Source organism: Pseudonaja textilis, chromosome 5, assembly GCF_049901715.1.
Source record: "Pseudonaja textilis isolate UNSWEBS1 chromosome 5, rPseTex1.2, whole genome shotgun sequence".
Taxonomy (NCBI): Eukaryota; Metazoa; Chordata; class Lepidosauria; order Squamata; family Elapidae; genus Pseudonaja; species Pseudonaja textilis.
The window spans coordinates 26,544,498-26,569,009 of record NC_141994.1 but is presented as its reverse complement, the minus strand read 5'-3'; the positions used below and the strand labels follow the sequence as shown (position 1 = coordinate 26,569,009).

The following is a 24,512-nucleotide window of genomic DNA, read 5'->3' as shown; positions in this document are numbered from 1 at the left end:
GTGTAAATCTAACTCACCATTTTGGCAGGCAAGTTAAAACCAAATGTATAAGGACACTTATCAATATTTTTTTTAAATATATGTCTTTAAAGTTCTTGAGAACTTCATACCTCTTGTGTAATACAGGTAGTCATAGACTTATGACCACAACTGAACCCGAAATTTCTGTTGTTAAGCGAGTTTTGTGCCATCTTACGATCTTCCTTGCCACCGTTGTTAAGGCAACCACTACAGTTGATAAGTTAGTAACCCAGTTGTTAAGTGAACCTGGCTTCCCCATTGCTTGTCAGAAGGTGGCAAAGGGGGAATCACACAACCCCCCAGGACATGGCAATCGTCATAAATGTGAATCAGTTGCTAAGTATCTGAATGTTGATCACATTATCATGGGGATGGTGGAGAGGTTGTAAGTGTGGAGAATAGTCGTAAGTCCCTTTTTCCAGTACTGTTGTAACTTTGAACAGTCACTAAATGAACTGTTGTAAGCTGAGGTCTACCCGCAATAGCGTTCGCGTGCATTTTGAGGAGGCTATCTTCATTTGACTTTTGATCTTTCCCACTTCAAGACTCTTGTGTCCCGTGATGTCACGGACCGTGATTGCAAAGTTGACTTTTTCTTTTTCTTTCTTTTTTCCCTCCAACCAATCAGAATAAATCACCGGTGGAGAATAGCAAATATGTAACCCTTCCTTGCAAGTCTCCGGGCGAAGAAGAGGCTTTCGGATCACGCAAAGCCAGGTCGTCCTTCGGCCGAGGTTTCTTCAAGATCAAAAGTAACAAACGGACAGCAAGCGCACCTAACTTGGGTAGGTCCAGACGTAGCATTCAACTTTTTAAACTTCATAGGCAGAAGGAGATGAAATACTCCACTCTTATTATAGTACATCAGGGTTGTGATTTAAGAGCTGATCAGCTGCTGCAATGATGTAATAATGGGAATGAGTCAGCAAAGTTTTGGCTGTTATCCCTTTAAGAGCCTGTATAATAAGGAGAGGCCCTGTTAGGACAGCGCTCTCTCTCGCTCTCTCTTGCTTGTGTGTTCTTCCCTGCTGTAATTTGCTGCTTGTTTGACCTCTTGTGATGACCCGGGGCATGGCACAAAGGCAACACAGTCAAATAAGCAAGAAGAGTCCCTTTATTATTTCCAACTTTGCCTTCAATGTCCAGGTTACCTTTAGAAAGTTTAGTCCAAAACAAGGTACACGCAAACTGTAACAAAAAATCCAAACACACCACACTGCAGTAATTAACTTGACAGGGAAGGAGAAGGAATTGCAGACTTGAAAGCACAGAAAAACTCACACAGTTGGGAAGATGCCAGGAATACAAATAAGCCTCGAGGATATCAGATAAATTTGCTTCCAATAGCTTGTTGCACGCAGCTTCCCTTTTTAAACACTGTGTTCCCAGCTGCAGCTAATGAAGGGAATCAGGGCCCTTTCTCCCCCGTAAGCCACGCAACTCACATTGCTACCTTCTCCATTTCTCCCTGCGTGCCCTAGGATGAAGAGGGGATGCTCCTGGGTCTTCCTCTGAACTCCCTCTCCCTTGTTTTTACCTATCCCCTGCTCTGCCCAGCCGGACTTTGCCCTTCCCCAGTTTCTTCCCCAGCCAATGGAGCTACACTCCCTGTCAGCTATTCGGCCTCCCCCTCCAAATCAGATTCTGACAGGGGCATGACACCTCTGCCTATAGTAAGTGTATGTATAACATAGGTTCTTTTGTAGATAAAACCACTATTTATTATAAACCTCTGTTTGCTGCTATTGCTCCTGGGTTGTCTCACCTAGTAAAGCTGTGTGCACACTGACCTAACATTTTTCCATTTGCAAAATGCAGAAAAGAGGCATTGGGCAGCTGAAGGAAAGCAAACCAGTTGTTTCATTCAGTATCTACAAAATTCAAACTTACCCTTGAGTTTCTGTGAAAGTATGCCCAAAATAATATCACGCACAGGCAGTCCTCGACTTATGACCACAATCGAGCCCCCAAATTTATGTTCTTAAGTGAGATGTTTGTGAAGTGAATGTAGCCCCATGTTACGGCATTTCTCCCTGCCGTTGTTAAGGGAAGCAACTGCAGTTGATAAGTTTGTAGACCGGTTGGTAAGTGAATCTGGCTTCCCCGTTGATTTGGCTTCTCAGAACATCACCAAAAAGGGGGCCCGCGAAAAGTGGGAAGCTGCAACGGTCATAAGTATGAACCAGTTGCCAAGTGTCTGAATTTGGATCATTGGGGTGGGGGGTACAGCAAAGGTCGTAACTCTGAAAAATGGCTGGAAGTCACATTTTTTCAGTGCCGTTATAACTTTGAATGATCGCTCAACGAACTGTGAGTCGAAGACTGCCTGTTGTGCACACTGTGTTTGGTGATTAATTTCAAATGTGGTTTTATGTACTTAAACGCAACTCCATTGTGTAGTGATAATCTACATGCCTTTGCTCTTATGCCAATAGCTGTGGATCATGCCATCTTGCCATCTTTCCACTAGAGAAAAAAAGAAGACATAGTTTGGACAGTAATGTGTACACACACACACACACACACACACACAGGACTCTAGAATCATGTGACATTTTTAGGCTAAGTATACTAGGAAGTGCAGCTGTAGGGGAAGGAGTGGCAGAACCTGGTGGTGGTGTTAAAAGAGGAATCGGCCTAGAATCCCTACGTAGTCACAAGCAGAGTCCGGCCAATTCCTCTGTAGCTACAGGGTTGAACTTCCACTGCTCAGCAACCCAATCACGTTTACATCTGTTTGAGGCATCCTTTGATCACACAACTGCTGTTTACGATGGGTTGCCCCCACAAAGCTGGCTCTTATTTCGAGGTTTTGGCAAAACCACATCCGGAGCAAACCATTGGGTTTGTTTAACGACAGCTGTGTGCTCTTAACAGCCATGGCATTGGCTTCATGACCTCATCAGCTTCTAAACGATGATCCAAAAAAGCCATAAAATTGGACAGGTGCCATTATAGGTACAGGTAGTCCTGTATGTGGAGCAGTATCTCATTTAGGAGACCTTACTCCCTCTAAACCATGTAGATGTCTTAAGGTGTAATCACAATTGTCTTGCTTGGTGAATGTTGGAATGTTCTAATATAATCCACTAGGTCTCTGTGTTGAGCATGCTTTGGGTTTGGGGGGTATTCCTGTCTGACTTGAAGATGTTAAGTTTTTATATGTCTTATCTTGTTGCCCTTGGTATATTCTTGTGCATCTGGTTTTTGCATTGTTTGGATGCCTGAAGACCGCAGTCGAAGTGCCAGTGCGCCCATCTTAGGTATAGTAGAACACGCATGCCTTACCTGTGCCATGTTTTAAGAGCTGCTAATGCCCAGCCATCAGTCAGTCATGCATGGCCCTTGACCATGTCTTCTCCTGGCCTACAACTTCATTCCCTCCCTCTTGTCATTCAACCCTCCCGCTCAGTTTACTAAGAGCTTATGTCTTTGGAGACTCTTTATGCAGAATATGCGCAAAGAAATACGTGCAGAATATTTTGACGTCGGAATATCCTGACTTCTGAAATGTTCTCCTCACTTCCTTGGAAAGACTCGGAATTTGAAAGAGTCATCAGAAAGGCATTTATGGAGATGTTCGATTATCCAGGTCATCGTTTTCCCAAAGGTGCTTTTTTCCCCAAAAGTCCATTGGAATTTCTTGCTTTTTTTTTTCTTTGAATACATTTTACTTCTCATCCAAGAAGCAGTTTTGGATGAGAAGTGACATGTTTTCAAAGAAAAAAACCAAGAAAGTCCAGTTGCCTTTTGGTGGTGGTGGTGGTGGTGGGAAAACAACCCTTTGGGGTTTATTAACAGCTTGCATTATTGTTAGTCTTGGTCAACTTAGACAGGTTGGAAATAAATTAATGGAATTGCAGGTATCAACACTAAGAGATCTCCTCTGAATCAAAGTTGATTCCTGATGATTGAAGAATACAGATTGCTTGCTTTCTATGAGATATGTTGACAGTTTCCCAGTCTAAGAGTGCAGAGAAAAGATGATTAGGGGATTGGAGACTAAAACATATGAAGAACCGTTACAGGAATTGGGTATGCGTAGTCCAGTGAAGAGAAGGACCAGGAGAGACAAATATAGCAGTCTTCCAATATTTTAAGGGCTGCCCCAGAGAGGAGGAGGAGGCCAAACTATTTTCTAAGGCACCTGAGGGCCAGACTAGGAATAATGGATGGAAAATGATCAAGGAGAGATTCAACCTAGAACTAAGGAGGAATTTCCTAACAGTGGGAACAATCCACCCATGGAACAGAAGTTGCCTTCAGAAGTTGTGGGAGCTTCATCACTGGAGGCTTTCAAGAAGAGACTGGACTGCCATCTGTCAGAGATGGTGTAGGGTCTCCTGCTTGGGCAGGGTGTATGTGTTGGACTAGATGATCTAAAAGGTCCCTTCCAACTCTGTTAATCTGGTAAACTATAGTCTTGGTATTCTTTATGGTCTTGATTCTAGGTCCTAAGCATGACCTTGCTTAGTTTCAAAGCTTGGGGAAGTTCAATTAGATGTTATCACTCCGACCAACATTAATATACTGCTGAAGTCAACTCACAAGGTTCATCTTCTCCAAAACGGGCCATTCTGATCTTGATGTGGAGGTGCTTTTCCAAAAGACAACTGTACTTCAGAACTGATGAAGCTCCTTGGATGAGAAGCAAAACCTCTTCAAAGAAAAAAAAATCCAAGAAACTCTAGTTGCCTTTTGGGAGAAACCCCCCGCCCCCACATTTGGAACAACTATCACCTGGATGACTGAGAATCTCTGTAGACACTGGTCTGACGACTCTTTCAAATTCAGAATATTTACAAGGAGTGGAGTAGAGCATTTTAGAAGTCAGGATAGTCTGACTTCAAAATATCCTGCACGAGTCCGTAAAGCCAAAGGGTAGGTGTGTTTTTAGATGTCAATTCATATAGCAAGAACAAAATACATTTCTGGAAAAGGCCATTCTTGGCATAACCAGTTGTTTCATGAGCCAATCTTCTATTATGCTCCTAAAAATCATTTCCATTTAAGGTAGTTCTAAGTGGGAAGAAAAAAAAAAAAGAATTGGATTGACCTTTCAAATAATTAGCTTAAACAATGAGTTTAAGAATCTCTCTCTCTCTCTCTGTTTCTCTCTCTGTATCTATCTAATCCAAGATAGAACACAATAATATGTTTGTGTTGAATGTTTATACTTTTCTGTTGCTGATACAGGTAATCCTTGACTTACAACAGTTCATTTAGTGACTGAAGTTACAACGCACTGAAAAAAAGAGACCTATGATCATTTTTCACACTTAACGACTGTTGCAGTGTTCTCAGTCAGGTGATTAAAAAAAATCAGACTCTTGGCAATGATGGTTGAAATTTCCCAGGGACATGAAATCCCATTTTGTGACGTTCTGACAAGGGGAAACCAGATTCACTTAACAACCATGTTACAGTCCCAACTGCAGTGACTCATTTAAGAACTGTGGCAAGGAAGGTCTTAAAACGAGGCAAAACTCACCGAATAACTGTCTCACTCAGCAACAAAAAGGTTGGGCGTAAGTCAAGGACTACCTGTAGAGAATTCAGCCTCGCTTGCTTTCCTTCCGTTGTCTTTCATACTTGGTCTCTTAGAGACCATTTGATCACAGGTAGATTCAACTGAATGAAGATTCTGAGATCATTCCAGGATCATCGTTTGAATTTCATCTTCTCCGTCATTCTCTGCAAAGAATGGAGTGTTTGCTTTGCTTCCTTTCCAAGCTAACCATTGTTGCATTGGGCTGTTTGTGAAATCCCCGAATACGTGTGACTGCTTAGACGCTTGCATGGTAGTTTGTTGAAAAATTTGCTTGGCATGCTGGAGAATTTTGTCTTATGTCAAAGGTCCTTTCCGTATTGTGGGGCAGGCAAACGCCTTATGAAGTCATCACAAAAATAATGGTCCGAGCTGTATTTTCTTTACTTAGCAATGGTACCTATTGGAGGTGTGCAAAGTATTTCCAACATTTTGTATGTATTGCTTTTGTAGGTAGGATGGTAGGTAGGTAGGTAGGTAGGAAGGAAGGACACTGATAAGGGAGGGAAAGAAGAAGGAAGGAAGGAAGGAAGGAAGGAAGGAAGGAAGGAAGGAAGGAAGGGGAAAGCAAAAACACTGATAAGGGAGGGAAGAGAAGAACAGAGGGAAGGAGGAGAAAGGACACTGATGAGGGAGGAGAAGGAAGGAGGGAGAGAGAGAAGGAAGAAAGGAAAACATTGATGAGGGAGGAGAAGGAAGGGGGAGGAAAAACACTGATAAGGGAGGGAAAGAAGGAAGGAAGGGGGAGGAAAAACACTGATAAGGGAGGGAAGGGAAGGAGGGAGGAAGGAAGGAAGGGTAAATAATGTAACTGATCATTGTTCTTCAACCAATTATCCAAAATTGCACTTTGTAGTTTTCACAGTCTTCGTTTGTTTATACCATAGTGATTGTTCAAAATACGCAGAGGATAGATGGTTGCAAAAAAGGACACCCTTTTTTTGACACAATGTAGGGTTAAGCAATTGATTTGGCAGAGACCATTCAGGGCCTATGTATGTTAACCATAATTTCTTGATATTCTGGACATTCGTCAAAGATACGATCACTAAGCAACACTAAGTTCTTCCCGTTCTTGCCCTGAGTTTCCGCCACGCTCCATTTATTCCATACATTGATGATACAAGAGAATTGGGGGAGGAAAAAAAAGTGAGAGAATCTGTTGTAAGGCTTTGAAAATTGATTGGTTAATTAATTGCTTAAAAGGAAGATAACAGTAAACTTCTTTCTCGATTATGGTTCCCTTGGCACGACAAGCAAAGGTTATCTCTCCAATTCAAGAAAGACGCTTGATGAAAAGGTGATGAACTGAAGAACTTAATTGAGATTTGCTTTTATTTAATAGCGGAGACTGAGAAAGAATCCCCTGATCACTTAGATCTGGCTGGCTTCCCTCGTCCATCCAAAGGTGCAGAAGGTGGACCTCTTACTCCACCTTCTCCTGACTCCAAGAAGAAAGCGAGAGGAATCAAGAAGTTGTTTGGCAGGTAATGAGGATGTAATTCTACAAAATGCAATCCTGGATGGAGCCCAGCAGGCTTACCTTACTGTGAGTTTTATATTCCTTGCAGACAGCTGGTCATTTGCATCTTTTTAGAGAGCTGTTGAGGCCACTTGGAGTGGTGCAAATGGATGCGGAGCCTTCTTGGGACTGCTGAAAGGATTGTGTTGATGTATGTAGAAATGTTGATGATGATGTAGAAATTAAACAGAGAGCTGTTCAGTTTTGGCATAGCTGGCCTCTTTGACCTCTCTTTCAAACTGGTGGTCTTCTCTTTCCCATCTTCAAAAGGGCGGCCTTTGTCTTTGAAATGCAGGTGGACTGCTGAATCTTGTCCTGATGGGCATATTCTCTTATGTTGAACAGCCCTCCCTCAACAGAGGGGGAGGGATTTGAGATCATCTATCTCCAATCTGCAATACAGCTCCTTTCAACAGTTCCAAGAAGGCACCACACCCATTTGCACCACTCTGGTGACCTTAGGGACACAGATAAATCTCCAAGTGGCCTCAACAACTCTCTAAAAGGATGCAAATGACCAGCTGTCTGCAAGGAGTATCAATCCTTCCCTTCCCCACCATCCAAGTCAGAGCTGAAGAAGCTTCTGGGATGAGAAGCGAAACGTCCTCAAAGAAAAACCAGAAAGTCCAGTTGCTTCTTGGAAAAAAAGCATCTTTATGAGGTTAATCATAATTGGCTAGGTATTGCTATCTTTTATGTTCCCCTTAATTCCTCCCGTTCTTTAAATTTGTATTTTTCCTTAGACTAAGAAGAAGCCAGTCCACCACATTTAATCCTGACGACATGTCGGAAACTGAGTTCAAAAGAGGAGGAACTAGAGCGACGGCTGGTCCAAGGCTTGGCTGGTCAAGGGATCTTGGGCAATCTAATAAGTAAGACAGAAGGATTGAAGTAACACAGAAATCATTTCTTTTCTCTTTCTTCCCCTCCTGCCTTATTATGCTTGAATGCAGCTGGGTGAGTTGGACTGTGGAAATAAAATGAGGTGATTTTTATGGGTTACTGGTTAAAAAAAGTTGGGGGCTTTAGAGTTGGGCCATTATTAGGACAAAGGATAGAATAAGAGGGGTCCTTGGTGCAAAATGAGGGGGTCCCTGGTGCTCGCTGAGCTCGGTTTCCTTGCAGACGTTTCATTACCAAACTAGGTAACATCATTGGTACTGATGTAACCCCACTCCCAGGGGTGGGATTCAAAAATCCCAGCAACCGGTTCTCTGCCCAGTTCCTGGCTGGGCATGGCCTACCAGAACTTCTGGGAGGTCCATTTTTCACCTTCCCCAGAGTCCGGAGGCTTCCCTCAGGCCTCTGGGAGGATGAAAATGGCCTCCCCTGGGCTCTGGAGGATCTCCAGAAGGTGGAAACAGGCTCCCTTCTGGACTTCCAGAAGTTTCAAGAGGCCCGTTTTTCACTCTCCCAAGGTCTTGACATTGACCCTCTACTTACCTGCATCCAAAATGGGCCATGTGAAGACTCCTGGGAGGGGCGGAGTGGGGTGGCCAGGGCCAGCCAGTTGGTTTAACTACTGATTCGGTGAACCAGATGTAAATTTAACATCTGGTTCGCCTGAACCAACTGAATCCCACTCCTGCCCTCTCCCTTCTAGGACTGATGATGTTGCCTAGCTTGGTAATGAAATACCTGCAAGAAAACAACCAAGCTCAGAGAGCACCAAGCCGCCAACCAATCCTCCTCCTCTCCACTGCAAACCCTACTCCCTACTAGCACTGATGATGTTACCTAGTTTGGTAATGAAACCTCTGAGCAAGCAACTGATGAAGCAAATAGAGAGCACCGAACCCTCATTTAAACTCTGAGCTACAAATATTCCCCTCTATAGGAAACTGATAATTTCTACCAATATTCCCCTCTATAGGAAACTGATAATTCTAACGATTAAGTGAAAAGTATAACTAAACTAACTTAGTCTGAAATTGTGTGCAGAGCATAATGCTTCATGTTGAGGTAATTCCCCGTTAGGAGAATGAGCGCATACAGGGAGACGTATAGAGAATAGTGTTTGAATAATACACACACAGCATACAGATACACTGTACAGTAAATGTAGGGTTTTACTTTCAATAAAGGTTTAAGCAAAGTTCAAAATAAGAAATCCAAAGTCATTCACAAGTAAATGAGTCAGTTTTCAATCCAGGGATAATCCAAATATCAAAGTCCAGTGTCAAAAAACAGTTCAGTAACAGACTTAAATTAAATCCAGAAATATCAGTCAATTAGGAAAAATGGAGCAACAGCAATACTTTCCAACAGAAGGAAACAGAGAAACACTCACACTCTCTTCTGAGACTAAGGCCAAGACAAACCAGGTTTCTGGCTCCATCTTATGGCTGTTTGAGAAACCACACCTAATTACAATTTTGCATTTTCTTAAAGATACAGTTTTACAATGTTTATCCTGGTTTATATATTTCTAACCCAAATAGCTGTTAGGTGACTTGTATTCCTAACACTTCAAACCCTGATATTCCCCCACCCCTTCTTCCCATGTGCCACTCTGCATTTCTAAGGATGGATTGAAAGATTATGAACTATTTTCTCTTCCAGAAGATTTAATTCTAGCCAGTCAGGGATTTACTGTGCTTATCTGCTGACTTATCTCCCAAGCATTTTTCAAGAGCTTTTTAATACCTGGACAGACTTGATAAATGAATAGAATAGAATTAGAATTAGAATATAATAGATATTGGAATGAAGAATAGAATAGAATATAGAATAGAAAATAAGAACAGAAAGAATAAAAAATAGAATAAGGAATAGAATAGAATAGATATTGGAATGAAGAATAGAATGGAATAGAAAATAGAATAGAAAATAGAATACTGCAAGGAATAGAAGAGAAGAGAATTGAAAAGAAGAGGGAATGGAATGAAAAGAGAAGAGAATTCTTTATTGGCCAAGTGTGATTAGACACACAAGGAATTTGTCTTGGTGCAAATGCTCTCAGTGCACATAAAAGAAAAGATACATTCATCAAGAGTCAAGAATCATCAGGTACAACACTTAATGATAGTCATAGGGAACAATAAACAAATCATGCTAGGAAACAGTCAATAAAAATTGTTAGGATACAAGCAACAAGGTTACAGTCATACAGTCATAAGTGAGAAGAGATGGGTGATAGGAAGGATGAGAAGATTAATAGTAATAGTAATTCAGACTTAGTAAATAGTTGGACAGTGTTGAGGGAATTATTTGTTTAGCAGAGTGATGGCATTTTCTTAAGTGGGACTGGTGGAATGGACCTTAGGACAACCTCTGGAAGACCCATCAAGGACCTAAATATCCAACCTTGAAACATGGTCTGATTGTCATTATTCCTTTAGCGACCTGGACATGCCGTTTGCTAAATGGAGGAAAGAGCAAGTTTGCAGCTGGCTTCAGGAGCAAGGCCTGGGTTTTTACATCGGCAATGGAAAACACTGGATTCTATCTGGCCAGACTCTCTTGCAAGCATCCCAGAGTGATTTAGAGAAGGTAACACACTTATATTCTTCTCCCTCATGTGCCGTTGGAGTCCTTGGTGCTCCCTGAGGTGGGCAGGCATTTTATGACTCACCTAGGAAACATCATCAGTGCTCTTCTATGGATGAGGTTACCTCATCAGGTCATGAAATGTCTGTAAGAAAATAACCCACCTCAGAGACCACCAAGGACCCCACAATTCAATCCTGAGCTATAAATATATTTTCTTTTGTTGGTGACTTGTGAGTTGCAATGAGGTTTGGCTAAGTAGCAATTCATCTACTGTCTGGACTCATGTTTGATAACTAAGGCTGCCATCTTGTGTCTGTAAGATAGATGGATGGATGGATGGATGGATGGATGGATGTATTTTTTTTCTGAGTTCAGAAGATCTTACATCAAAAAGAGAAAATTGATATTTCAAATTAGTATACTAGTTTAAATAAATGTCAATAACTATATAGCAAACTCAAAAAATTAAACCACAGAAGGCATGTAATTATATATGTAAATGTATGCATGTGTTTGTGTGTGTGTGTATTTATTTATTTATTTACAACCACAGTTGAGATTTATTTTTATTTTTTTTGATTTGTCAATCGCTTACAAGATAATAGGTATAAGTATATACATAATATGAATACATGAAATGGGTACATATAAGAAAAAGAAACAATAGGACAGGGATGGTAGGCACGTTGGTGCGCTTATGCATGTCCCATATCAGCTATTTAAAATTAGTATGCTCGTTTAAATAAATTTCAATAACTATATAGCAAATACAAAAGGACACAGAAGGAATTTAATTATATATGTAAATGTATGTGTTTGTGTGTGTGTATATTTAATTATATATGTAAATGTATGTGTTTGTGTGTGTATATGTGTATGCAAATATGTATATGTGTGTGTGTATAAACTTACAACCACAGTTGAGATCAGCTATTTAAAATTAGTATACTAGTTTAAATAAATTTCAATAACTATATAACAAATACAAAAAATTGAAACACAGAAGGAATTTAATTGTATATGTATATGTATGTATGTAGGGGTGTGTGTGCATGTGTATCTGTGTGTGTGTGTGTGTGTGTATATATATATATATATATACACACACACACAAACACACACATATGTGTGTGTGTATTTATACACACACACACACAAACTTACAATCACAATTGAGCTCAGCTATTTAAAATTAGTATACTAGTTTCGATAAAGTAAATTTCAATAACTCTACAGAAAATACAAAAAAAACAACAACAACAACCCAAAACCAAAACACAGAAGGTATTATATATCAAAGCAAAAAACCAACAACATCTGCTAATAAACACTTTTTTATAATGGGGAAACAATAAAATAAAGCATAGCCTTGGTTCTCCGAATCAAGCATTTGGCCATTAGAAAGGTCCTTTTTATGCTCTGTTTCACAAAGTTGCCCTCACCTGCATTTATAGGATGCCTTGAACAGAAAGGTTAATGTTTATCAAAAGACGTTATTTTGTGTCCCACGTGTAGGAACTTGGAATAAAACATCCGCTACATCGAAAAAAACTACAATTGGCACTTCAAGCTTTGGGGTCGGAAGAAGAAAACAATTACGGGAAACTGGATTACAATTGGGTTACAAGTAGGTTTCTTTCCCTTTTTTAAAATAAAATTTTAAAATAAAATTTTCCCCTTTTGCTTTGTACAGGGCAAGAGGAACTTGCCCTGTACAATCACAAGAATATTTGCATATCTTGAGCATCATCATGTTGGTTGCACAAGCAGCTAGATGTTTAGTCTGGGTTTGGCATTTTTATTCAACTCTGGAATGCTTCCCAAGGTTGTTATGACTGCATCTTCTTATCCTAGCTTCTGAGTAACTTGGTAACTAGGTTGACCCAAAGGTGCTTTTTTTTTTTTTTTCAAGAGGTAACTGGACTTTCTGGTTGTTGTTTTTTTTGAAGATGTTTCGCTTCTCATCCAAGAAGCTTCTTCAGCTCTGACTGGATGGTGGGGAATGGAAGGATTTATACTCCTTGCAGACAGCTACTCATTTGCATCCTTTCAGAGAGACGTTGAGGCCACGTGGAAGTTTATTTGTGACTGGATGGTGGGGAATGCAAAGATTTATATTCCTTGCAGACAGCTGGTCATTTGCATCCTTTTAGAGGGTTGTTGAGGCCACTTGGAGGTTTAATCTGTGTCCTCAGGGCCACCTGAGTGGTGCAAATGGTTCCTGTAGCCTGCAATCCCTCCAGTTGCCAGGTGCCTCCTGAAAAGTCCAGTTGCCTTCTGAAAAAGAAACTTTGGGACAACCAGGACCTGGATGACGGAGAGTCTCTACGGACTTTTAGCTATGCAGTTTGGGCTGAACACCCTTCGAAGGGTGTGGGAATGTGAACAGATTTCCGGAGGGATTGCAGTCTCCAGGAGTGAAATAAACAGATAAGCCCCCAAGTAACCTCAATAGCTCTCTAAAAGGGATGCAAATGACCAGCTGTCTGCAAGGAGTATCAATCCTTCCCTTCCCCACCATTCTGTCAGAGTTGAAGAAGCTTCTTGGATGAGAAGTGAAATGTCTTCAAAGAAAAAAAAAACAGAAAGTCCAGTTGCCTCTGGGAAAAAAAAAGGCACTTTGGGGACCCCAGTTAAGGAACTTCCAAACAAGCTTAGAGTAAACAGCCCAACCAAAGAATCTCCTCTTCCAACAAGATGGACAGGGCATGACAATAGAATATAAATGGAGAGCAAACATCTCTCCTTATTAGCACTGATGGTGTTATCTAGTTTGGTAATGAAACGTCTGCAAGAAAAACAACCATGCTCAGTGAGCACCAGGGACACCCCATACAGAAGATGTTTTATCACCCATGATGTTTCATTGATTTGTCCACATTTGTAGGAAGCTATTCACATGTTTCTTCTGTTTCTAGGGTGGCTGGATGACATTGGGCTGCCCCAGTATAAGACACAATTTGATGATGGGAAGGTGGACGGCCGAATGCTTCACTACATGATCATCGTAAGCAAGCTTACTTGTTGTGTCATTGGCCGATGGTCCTCCACTTACAACCCTCAGGGAGCCCATAATTTCTGTCGCTAAGTGAGATGGTGGCCTGATGACTTTTGTCCCATCTTATGACCTTTCTTGCCACATTCATTAAGTGAATCAGTTAGTCACGCGGTTCTTAAGTGAGTGGATTTCCCCCTTGACTTTTGCTTGTCACATGACTGCGGATGTCATACACAGTGGTGGGATTCAATTATTTTACTACTGGTTCTGTGGGCATGGCTTGGTGGGGCGTGGTTTGGTGGGCGTGCAGGGGAAGGTTACTGCCAAATCCCCATTCCCTCCCCACTCACTAACCTGCTTTCCAGCTCCGTTCTCCTGTGCAGGGCAACCAAAGGAGACACAGCCGATCAGCTGGGACTTAATGGGTGGCAGAGAAGAGATGGGGGCAGGGCTAGTCAGAGGTGGGATTTGCCGGTTCTCCAAACTACTCAAAATTTCTGCTATCGGTTTTCCAGAACTGGTCAGAACCGGCTGAATACCACCTCTGGAGAGGAGGGAAGGAAGCAGGAAAGGATTGTAGAGGGAGGGAGGAGAGAAGGAAGGAAGGAAGGAAGGAAGGAAGGAAGGAAGGAAGGAAGGCTTGGTGGGCATGACTTGGTGGCCATGGCAAGGGAAGGATACTGTAAAATCTCCATTCCCTCTCCACCCCACTATTAACCTGCTTTCCAGCTCCGTTCTCCTATGCAAGGCAACCAAAGAAGAACCAGCCAATCAGCTGGGACTCAGGTGGCAGAGAATAGATGGGGGCAGGGCCAGTCAGAGGTGGGATTTGCCGGTTCTCCAAACTACTCAAAATTTCTGCTACCGGTTCTCTAGAACCTGCTGAATACCACCTCTGGTCATAAATACAAAGCTGTTGTCAAGCGTCTGAATGTAAATCACATGACCGTGCAATGGTCACATAAGTGTGAAAAACGGTCATAAGTCAACTTCTTTCCAGGGCCATTGTAACCTTGAATGAACTGTTGTAAGTCCAGGACTACCTGTAGTAGATTCAGGCAATGTTTCCCTTTGATACCTGATTGTGGCTTTGTTTTGTTGTCGGTTCGTCCTTGGCGCCTCCATCTACAGGATGACTTGTTGTCTTTGAAAGTTTTGAGTGTCCTCCACCATCTGAGCATCAAACGAGCCATCCAGGTCCTTCGAATGAACAACTTTGAGCCCAACTGCCTGCGTAGGAGGCCTTCTGATGAGGTAGACACCACTAATATTCAAATGTAAAATTGATTCGTGGTTACCCTTCATTATAATTAATTTGGGGGGGGGGGGACAGACAATTAATTTTATGGTCAGTTCTTCCCTAGAATTAGAATAGAATTCTTCATTGGCCATGTGTGATTGGACACTCAAGGGATTTGTCTTTGGTGCATAAGCACTCAGTGTCAGCATTCCAGAAAACCTCCACTCCAACAAATAACTCCGAGACAGACATTCTCTCCAAGGTTCTTTTTATTTAGAGTAGTAAACTGGCACATCTGGGAAATCCAGAATCTGAAAGTTCCTGGTTTCCCTCCAATAAGTAAAAAATTACAAATCCACCCCCTGCACCCACCATCACATCACATGCCCCAATCATCATCCATCCCAACTTGAGATGTCCTCTCACCCAGGTGCAGAAACAACATGACCTTGACTTGGAAGGCTATTGCCCCCAACAATCTGAGCACATACACTCCAAGAAATCCCCTCTCCCATTTTCCCAGGGTCAAGAATGTGGCAGTGTGGAAGCGTCTGGTGCCAATATGGCTTCCAAAGCTGACATTCAGTGGACATAAAAAATACATTCATCAAGAATCATAAGATACAACACTTAGTGATAGTCCTAGGATACAAAGTAAGTAATCGAAATCATACTAGGAAATGAAATAAAACAATATAAATCATAAGGATACAAGCAACAAGGGTAGAGTAGAATAGAATAGCAGAGTTGGAAGGGACCTTGGAGGTCTTCTAGTCCAACCCCCTGCTTAGGCAGGAAACTCTACACCATTTCAGACAAAGGGTTATCCAATCTCTTCTTAAAAACTTCCAGTGTTGGAACATTTACAACTTCTGGAGGCAAGTTGTTCCACTGGTTAATTGTTATAGTCATAAGTGGGAGGAGATAGGTAATAGGAGGATGAGAAGAATAATAGTAATACAGTCTTAGTAAATAGTTTGACGATATTGTGGGAATTAGTTGTTCATACTAATACATCTCTGTCTAAAATTGCTATCTTCCAGGAATCTTACAGCATTCGTCATAATATAAGCAGAATGTATAAATGAATGAATGAATGAATTAATTAATTAACAAACAGCTGACTGAAAGAGTGAGTGAATGAATGAATGAATTAACGAACAAGTGAATGAATGAAAGTGAATGAATGAAAGTGAATGAATGAATGAACAGACAGATGGATGGACAAATAAATGAATGAACAAATGAATAAATGAGCAAACAAACAAACGAATGAATGAATGTTTTAATTTATTGTATTTTTGATTTGTCAGAATAACATCACCCCATCAGAAGTTTCTCAATGGACGAATCATCGAGTAATGGAATGGTTGCGTTCTGTTGATCTGGCCGAATATGCTCCTAATTTAAGAGGAAGTGGTGTTCACGGTGGTTTAATGGTAATTATTCCATTTTTATATCTTTGATGGCTTGGATTGTGTTTAGGTCAGTGCATGGCATCTCCCAGAAGTTCTAGGATTTCCATCTGGAGAGTTTTGCAAACTGACTGGCATTTGTTGAGGAGAAGGTACCGGATGCACAAGGTTTGAAAATCTCGTTTTCGTGATGTAGGTTCTGGAACCTCGTTTTAATGTTGAGACCTTGGCGCAGCTGCTGAACATCCCACCAAACAAGACGCTGCTGAGACGACACCTGGCCACCCATTTCAATTTGCTGGTTGGAAGCAAAGCTCAACAGGAAAAGCGTGAAGCCATGGAAAGTCCTGATTACGTCCTCCTCACAGCTACTGCCAAAGTGAAGGTATTGGAAGAAGAACTTTTTGGTTTCTAGCTTATCTCAGTTTGGGGAATCGATGCAGGAGGAGATCAAGCCGAGACTGAGGGCAGGGTCAAATGTGTCATCAGTTTGGAATCGCTGCACTCCAAAAAAGTCCCTGTGAATTGTTGATTCTTACCGAACACCAATTGGCATTGATTGTTAGTCAATCAGATTCTTGTCTGTAGTTAGTATGAAATAAACTCATAATAGTTTTGAACTCTACCCTGGGTCCTGGTTTCTTGTGGCTGATGATGAGACCAGCTGGTGCAGTGGTTAGAATGCATATTGAAGTGTAACTCACTGCTGTCTGCCAGCAGTTCGATCCTGACTGGCTCAAGGTTGATTCAGCCTTCTGTCCTTCCGAGGTCAGTAAAATGAGGAGCCAAGTTGTTGGGGGCAATAGGCTGACTCTGTAAACTCTGTAAACTGCTCAAAGCTGTAAAGCACTGTGAAGTGGTATATAAGTCCTGAGAGTCGGGAACCTTTACCTCTAAGCTGCTTACAGTGGGTCACGTAGTGAAACATTTGGTGGTCCACCCTTCCCTTCATCAAATGTATCTTGTACTGGGGCAGTCTACTTGTGTCTTCGCTTAGCAAGATCAATTCTGGGATCGATCTGCGGTCCTAACCTGATGATTACCTGCACTGAAGACTGCTGGACTTTTTTCCTTTCAGCCAAAGAAACTCACCTTCAGCAACTTTGGGAATTTGAGAAAGAAGAAGCAAGATGACGGAGGAGAAGAATATGTGTGCCCCATGGATTTGGGTCAGGTGGCAGGAACTGGATACAAGAAAGGGTTTAAACCAGGTTTAGATAACAGAGTTTATGATGACGATGATCTGGACAGATTGGAACAGGTATTTCGGGTTAAAGCAGAATGATTTGTGGTCTCTCTGTCACTTTCTGTCTGTCTTATCTATTTCTTTTTCTTTTATTTATACATTTTCCTTTCACATATATAAGTACTAGCTCAATACCCGTGCTTTGCTATGAAACTATGTGGTTGGGCTTGGTGTTTGGGGAGGAAAATAAGGGGAAAAATTCTGCCTCTGCCTACCAGCATCCACCAGTATTCACCTGGCTAGCGTCCTGTCAGTGTGTGAGAGAGTTGAGGGCTGTTTGGAAACTGAAAGAGTATTTGCTGTGTGAGCAAGGACGAGACAGCAAGGAGCCTGGGCATAGCTTAGCTCAACTGTTCTGTACTAAAGCTGCTTGGTGCTGTGAAACTAAAAGTGAAACTGAAACTCCTCTGCTTGTGTTTTGCATTTGGAACAGATTTCTTTCCAGGTGGGGAGGGGGAGTAGTAGAACTCCTTAGCATCAGAGCGTGTTAATAATATAGGAAATACTCTAAATGCTCTGATGGTCATTTGGAAAAATCCTTTCTTAGTGGGTACCTAGAAGCCAAGAGGAACATACATGCCAAATTTCAAGTTTGTAGGCTTTACGGTTCTGGAGATTTTGTGATGATGCGTGAGTGGTATTTTGGGTTTATATATATAGATTTAGTAAACAGTGTATTGTCTGGGTCATTTTACATATACATAATTCTAGTAGTACTAATATTCTTTACTTGTGTATAATGTTCTTCCAACTTCCAATTTCTATCCTTATTATCTAACCATTGATAAAAGAAATCCCAAGTTAAAAAAAACATTCTGTGTCTTCTTTGTCCTTTATCTTCAATGTTAAACTATTTCCGCACAGTCTTAATATTATTTTTAAAATTATCTTTTCATCTGTAGGAGCTTCCTCATTTTTCCAATGTTGTGCAAATATAATTCACACTGTGGTCAAAACATGTAATATTAATTATGCATTCCCTTTAAATCATCTTGTTTATTTCCAATCTTGTTTTTCAATTTCTGTTTATTGGCCCCGTCTCAGTCCTATCAAATCTAACCAATTTCTGTAGTCACAATTCCAGATAATGGTGGCTCCAAAAGTGCTTTCCCAAAGGGCAACTGGGCTTTCTTGGGTTATTTTAACTTGAAAACACTTAGCTTCTCATCCAAGAAGCTTCCGTGTATTTATAGATGCACAAAAAGCTCCTTGGAAGTGTGAAAAGTTTGAGTTCAAAGTTTGATATTTCTCCCCAATCTTACTCCAGCACTGCTTAAAGCTTCAAGAATATGTGTCCAAGTTAGTGTTTACGTTAGTGAATACAGTTTTTTTATAAAACGGGGTTCATATGAATATCACAATATTATTTTTCCTTCCTTGTAAGATGGAAGATTCTGAAGGGACCGTGAGGCAGATTGGGGCATTTTCTGAAGGCATCAACAACTTGACCGTAAGTCATTGTGTAATTGATACATTCCACTAGTCCTTCTGTCTGAGAACTATGCAGAATATTTTAATTAATTATTAATTAATTCTTTCTCTCTTTCCCTCCCTCCCTCCTTTCTCTCTCTCTTCTTTCTTCTCCTTCCTCCCTTTTTCTTTTTCTTTGTCTCTTTCCCTCCCTCCCTCCCTTCACCTCCCTCCCTCCTTCTTTTCTCTTTCTTTCTTTTCCTTCATTTCTTTCTTTTTCTTTTTTCCTTCCTTTTTCTTTCTTGCTTTGTCTCTTCCCCTCCCTCCCTTCCCCTCCCTCTCTCCCTTCTTTTTATTTCTTTCCTTCCTTCTCTTTCTTCATTTTCCTTCTTCCTTCCTTCCTTCTTTCCTTTCTGTCTCTTTTCCTTCTTTCCTTCCCCTCCCTCCCTCCCTCCCTCCCCTTCCTTCCTTCCTTCCTTCCTTCCTTCCTTCCTTCCTTCCTTCCTTCCTTCCTTTCTTTCTTTCTTTCTTTCTTTCTTTCTTTCTTTCTTTCTTTCTTTCTTTCTTTCTTTCTTTCTTTCTTTCTTTTCCTTTCTCTTCATTTCCATGTGTCTCTTTTCCTTCCTTCCCCTCCCTCCTCACTCTCTTTCTTTTCCTTCCTTTCTTTCTCTCTTTCTTTCTTTCTTTCTTTCTTTCTTTCTTTCTTTCTTTCTTTCTTTCTTTCTTTCTTTCTTTCTCTCTCTTTCTTTCTTTCTTTCTTTCTTTCTTTCTTTCTTTCTTTCTTTCTTTCTTTCTTTCTTTCTTTCTTTCTTTCTTTCTTTCTTCCCCCCCTCTCTCTCTTTCATTTTCTCTCTCTTTCCCTCCCTCCCTCCCAGTCCTTCCTTCCTTCCCTCCTTCCTTGCTATGGCGTTTTGTCTGATCTCCAGCCAATTAATTCTTCCACTCTTTTTCTGTCCAGCACATGTTGAAGGAGGACGACATGTTCAGAGATTTGGCCACTGGTTCTCCCAGTGTCAGTATCACAGACGAGGACTCGAATGTGTGACAGGGCCAGCTGGGGGACCTATTTGGAGCCCTGCTGCTGTGAGATGGACACTGCACCTCGTGTGAAGTCATTTGTTTTTGTTTTTTGCTTCTGCTTGCAAGATTTGATGGTGGAGAGCGGAGTTGACCGTAAGAAGTCTTATCATCCAAGTTCTGATAAATTGATGAGATGGGGAGAAAGGATTCCCTAACCCTGTTCCTCCCCCCTGGTGTAGCAATTTGTGCCATAAGACTCTGCAGCGTAATGTTTTGGTGTGTACAATGTGCCATAATGTACCCTTGTAATTTTCTTTTTACTCCAGTAATGCAAAAAAGGGGAAATAACCCTCTGCAAACCTCTGAAATTAGCATCCATTGCCAAGATGAAAAATGTTTCCTTTTCAAATCAGCCACGTGTTGAAAATCTTGTACGGTTTTTTTTTAAATGCAGTTTTTATGTAAAAGAAAAAAAAATGTATTGAGTACATGATGGGCCAGACATTTTTATACTGTGATGTGTTTTAAAGCCTAAAAACCCAGCTGGATTCTGGAGAAGCCAGTTCATCTTGCAAAATTGCCCTCTGACCTAGAGAGCGAAACCACTAAAAATTTATCTGGACCTGCAGTGTGAAAATTGTCCTGTTCCCTTTTATAAAATAAGAGTTTTTTAAATAACATTTTAAATGGTTAGTGGTTGCAACTGAAAATCTAGAGACCAAGACATGCCAATCCCCCTGGATTGCAATTTTTAAAATCTTTTAATGACGAGGAATTGTAGCCAATCCACGCTATTTTACAGTATTAAATTCAAATATGAAATCTTGCCTTTGAATGACCGTTTACGATATAACCTATTGAATGTTTATACTTTTTTAAAAAGAAGATAAAGCATGTCTTTTTTATGGTGGTTTTTTTTTTTAATGTTCAGTCTTGTCCAATTTGGATTGAAAATCTTGGCCAGCACCCCCTTCTCTCCCTCTCTTTTCTTGTTCCAATATCACTTTCAAATGTTTTCATTTTTAATTTCTTTTTTTCTCTCTGCCTGGAGGTGCAAAGGTTTGGAATTTACTGTCTGGATTATGGGCTGGTGCTGTAGAGATAGTGTAAACCTCAACATTGGAATTGCTGATCCAAAGGTTTTTTTTTTTTTGCTTGTTAGGTTTTTGGCATGCAGTCAGAAAAACAGCACCGATATTAGCTGTTATCAGTGGATCTGTTCAGCTGAACCTCATCCATTCAGTTCTTGGGAATGTAGTATTTTCTGTTGGATAAAGACTTCCAACATTTTATCTCATCAAGTCTTGTGTTTCCTGAGATGTTAATTTTTCAATGGTAGCTGCCTTTCCTTTTCTGGTTGCGATGAGCTTTGGTTTTGTTTTGAGATAGGCTGGAAATTGAATTCTTTGCCAATTGGTGCTAATCTAAGAATTTCTGCCACATGCACATTTATTCACAGTTGGAACCATGATTAAAACTTTATGGTGCTGTTGCTCTATAAAATAATCGGTTTTTGCCTTTTTAAAGTCTCGAAAAGCTTCCTCCATACGCAGCAAGGACTCCCTTAATAATTTTCTAAATTGAGTCACAACTGTTTGGTTTCACTGGGTTCATGAGCTTGTTCAAAGGAAGAGAAGGCAACATTTGTAAATAAAGGTAACTTATGAATTGAGGAGGATCACTTCTTTAGTTAAAAGCAAAACACTGCCCCTATCAGCTTGGTAACTTGGTAAAATTAATCTAATACAAAATTTTATCTTCTGCTCTCTAAAAACAAATTTTTGCACTATTTGGATAAAAAAAGGCCCAGAAAATTAAGAATTAAGCTCAGATGCAAAAATCACATTAATCCAAAGAATCAAATCGCAATGAAACCAGTTTTTTTTTTAAAAAATTGAAAAGCTGTTGTGCATTATGAAGAGAATCAGATATATTAATTTTTACTTATGATGAATATGGCTGTCTTTTTTTTTCTGGTTAGGAAAATAGTTCTTTTTATTACTACGGGTCTGGGGAGAGTAATATAAGGCTCTTAATTAAGCCAAGGGGTTTATATAAATGCACACAAAATGAAATATCATTATGGTATTTTGTTGGGGTGTTTTGTGTAAAACGAGGTCAGTGGAAGTATATGTATTGCTGTGTTAAAGAAATAAAAACCTACTGAAAAATAAAATGAATTATGCTTTTTTACTTATTAGATTGTTAAAGATAACTCAATGTACCTAATTTCACCCAGCTTTCATGTCTAAGGCAGTAGTAGAACTCACAAGACATATATATGTGTATATGTATCTATATGTCACACCCCAGGGGGAGGAACTTTCTGGCTGACGCCCTCTCCCGCATGCCCCAGTACAAATGCGAACGGGAGGAGGTCGTAAATGCCATCTTCGCCCCTACCCAAATAGCTGCCCAAGTAATCACCAGACGACAACACTGTGATCGGCAAGATCAACCCACAGACGACCTAACTATGAAACCAAAACCCAAAATGTACATGCCATGATGCCCCAGGAAATTCAAGAAATGCGGCAATACATAGACAAAAACTTAGCAAGAGGGTTCATCGAGCCAGCCAAACCATGGGTTGCAGCCCCAGTCCTGTTCAAAGGAAAAAAAAAAGATGGAACTATGAGATGATGCGTGGACTTTAGAGCGATCCCTGACAGCAAGAATAAGGTCATAACATGGGCCAAAACTCACTTAAATGAAATTTTGGACTCACTTGTGGCCGTAAGTCGAGGACAATCTGCATTTGTCAGAATTGAGTTTTCAGGCATTAAGAGAGGTTCCAGGTTTCAGTTCTGCGAGCCCCAACATTCCAAACTACAATTTATCCCATGGACGCGATGGAGCGTATTCTTACAACATAATACCTGATGGGCTTGTGTAAAACCTGTCCTTGACCCCAACGGAGCCCCAAATTTCTGTTGCTAAGCAAGACATTTCTTAAGTGAGTTTTGCTCCATTTTATGCCCTTTCTTCCCACATTTGTTAAGTGAATCCCTGCTGCTGTTGAGCTAGTAACACGGTCATTAAGTGAATCTGGCTTCCCTAATGACTTTGCTCTTCAAAAGGTCACAAAAGGGGATTGTGTGAGCCCCGGCGCCGCTGCCACCGTCATAAATAGGAACCAGTGGCCAAGCATCTGGATTTGGATCACGTGACCATTGAGTGGCATTCCTAAATGCCTGGATTATTTATTTGCACATCCTTGATTATTAAAAACTCTTGTCTGCAGCGATCTGCGTCTCAGAATAAAAAAAATTGCAGCAATGGTCATAAGTGTGAAGAACAGTTGTGTGAATCACTTCTTTCAGTGCCTGTTGTAATTTCAGTCACTAAACGAATGGTTGTAAGTCGAGGCATTCCCAAGTCATAGAGCCATAGTAGGGTACACAGTTTATTCTGAAATGCAGATAGCCGCAGACAGAGAAAAGGTCCTTTGGAAATACCCTCTCGTCTCCATTTAATAAATTGAGGACATGTAAATAATCGTGGCACTTACTGTTTCCCCGAAAAGACATTGTCTTATCATTTTTTTTGCCACCAAAAAAGGCACCAGGTCTTATTTTCGGGGGAAGTCCTCCACTGACTAACCTCACTTGCACATATCGCCCCGGCCTCCTTTTCGCTGTCAGAGGCCTTCAGGAACTTCTTCTGTGGCTAGCAAGGTTTTCTTGAAGGCCTCTGCAGCTGATAAAAGAGCTCTGGATTGAACCAGAGCTTTGTTCTCAGCTCCAGAGGCCTTCAGGAAAGCCTTGGCAGCCTTACCGGCTGCAGAAGGGCCAGCAAGGCAGGTGTCTCGGTGTGCAAGGCCTGGCCAAAACTGTCCAAAGTTAAGTAGTAGGGCAGCTCCACCACTCTCCATCCCCACCTGGCTTTTTACCCATCCACTCTGGAGTGGGTGGGATCTTAACTAGGGCTTATTTTTTTTGGAGGGGGGGGTAGGGATTATATTGGGTGCACATGTAAAAATCAAGCTAGGACTTACTTTCAGGGTAGGTAGCATTTTTGGGAAAACAGGGTAGCAACACCATTTTGGTGAGAAAGTAAGAACTTTATTTTCTAAACATCCATGGAAACTTTTTTGCCACAAGTTCTTTGCACTAAGAGCTATCAAATCCTGTACGGAGTGTCGGCCTATGATTGGCTCTCTCTTCTATAACCTGGTTTTGCAACAAAAGGGATTAATTGCAGAGACCCTGATCCACATTCTGTATTTGTGTGTTGTGCATGGCTACCAAAATAACCACACCGCAGCTGTGATTCATACATTCCCTAGGAATGTTATAAGAGTTGAGTTGCTCTCTCCGAACAACTCATCGGATTGAAATGGGGAGGAAGGGGAAAGTCATTCCAGGTTATTATTATTTTTAACTTGGAAGAGAAGGCAGATCTGGCTTTGAATCAGATTAGTTGGAATGCTGGAGTCATTTTTTCCCTCTGTTGGAAAATGTGATTGCAGAAAAAAGGATGGTGAAATATTCCACAGCAGTATGCCAGAATTGTAATAGTCGAATCCTTATGTGTGTGTGCGGGATATAATTTTTCATCAAGACCCTTAAAAAACAAGCCAAAGTATCAATGGGACCTT

The 24,512-nt window shown here is 41.0% G+C and overlaps 1 protein-coding gene across 24 annotated transcripts in view; it reads left to right on the top strand.

Moving 5' to 3' along the window:
* PPFIBP1 (PPFIB scaffold protein 1) overlaps window positions 1-22,088 on the top strand; it is a 92,378-nt gene extending 70,290 nt beyond the window's left edge. For 14 of the 24 annotated variants that reach the window (XM_026700969.2, XM_026700977.2, XM_087934324.1 and 11 more), the window contains 13 exons: window positions 650-806; window positions 3,252-3,284; window positions 6,915-7,056; window positions 7,835-7,963; window positions 10,433-10,583; window positions 12,099-12,210; window positions 13,502-13,590; window positions 14,713-14,835; window positions 16,135-16,260; window positions 16,433-16,621; window positions 17,315-17,497; window positions 18,867-18,932; window positions 19,851-22,088. In XM_026700969.2, the coding sequence (XP_026556754.2) occupies window positions 650-806; window positions 3,252-3,284; window positions 6,915-7,056; window positions 7,835-7,963; window positions 10,433-10,583; window positions 12,099-12,210; window positions 13,502-13,590; window positions 14,713-14,835; window positions 16,135-16,260; window positions 16,433-16,621; window positions 17,315-17,497; window positions 18,867-18,932; window positions 19,851-19,937 (1,587 nt within the window). In that variant the 3' untranslated portion in view covers window positions 19,938-22,088. The remainder of the gene's footprint in view (window positions 1-649; window positions 807-3,251; window positions 3,285-6,914; window positions 7,057-7,834; window positions 7,964-10,432; window positions 10,584-12,098; window positions 12,211-13,501; window positions 13,591-14,712; window positions 14,836-16,134; window positions 16,261-16,432; window positions 16,622-17,314; window positions 17,498-18,866; window positions 18,933-19,850) is intronic. The other 10 variants (XM_026701009.2, XM_087934325.1, XM_026701000.2 and 7 more) reach the window with 1 other exon arrangement.
* Window positions 22,089-24,512: the final 2,424 nt, after the last annotated feature.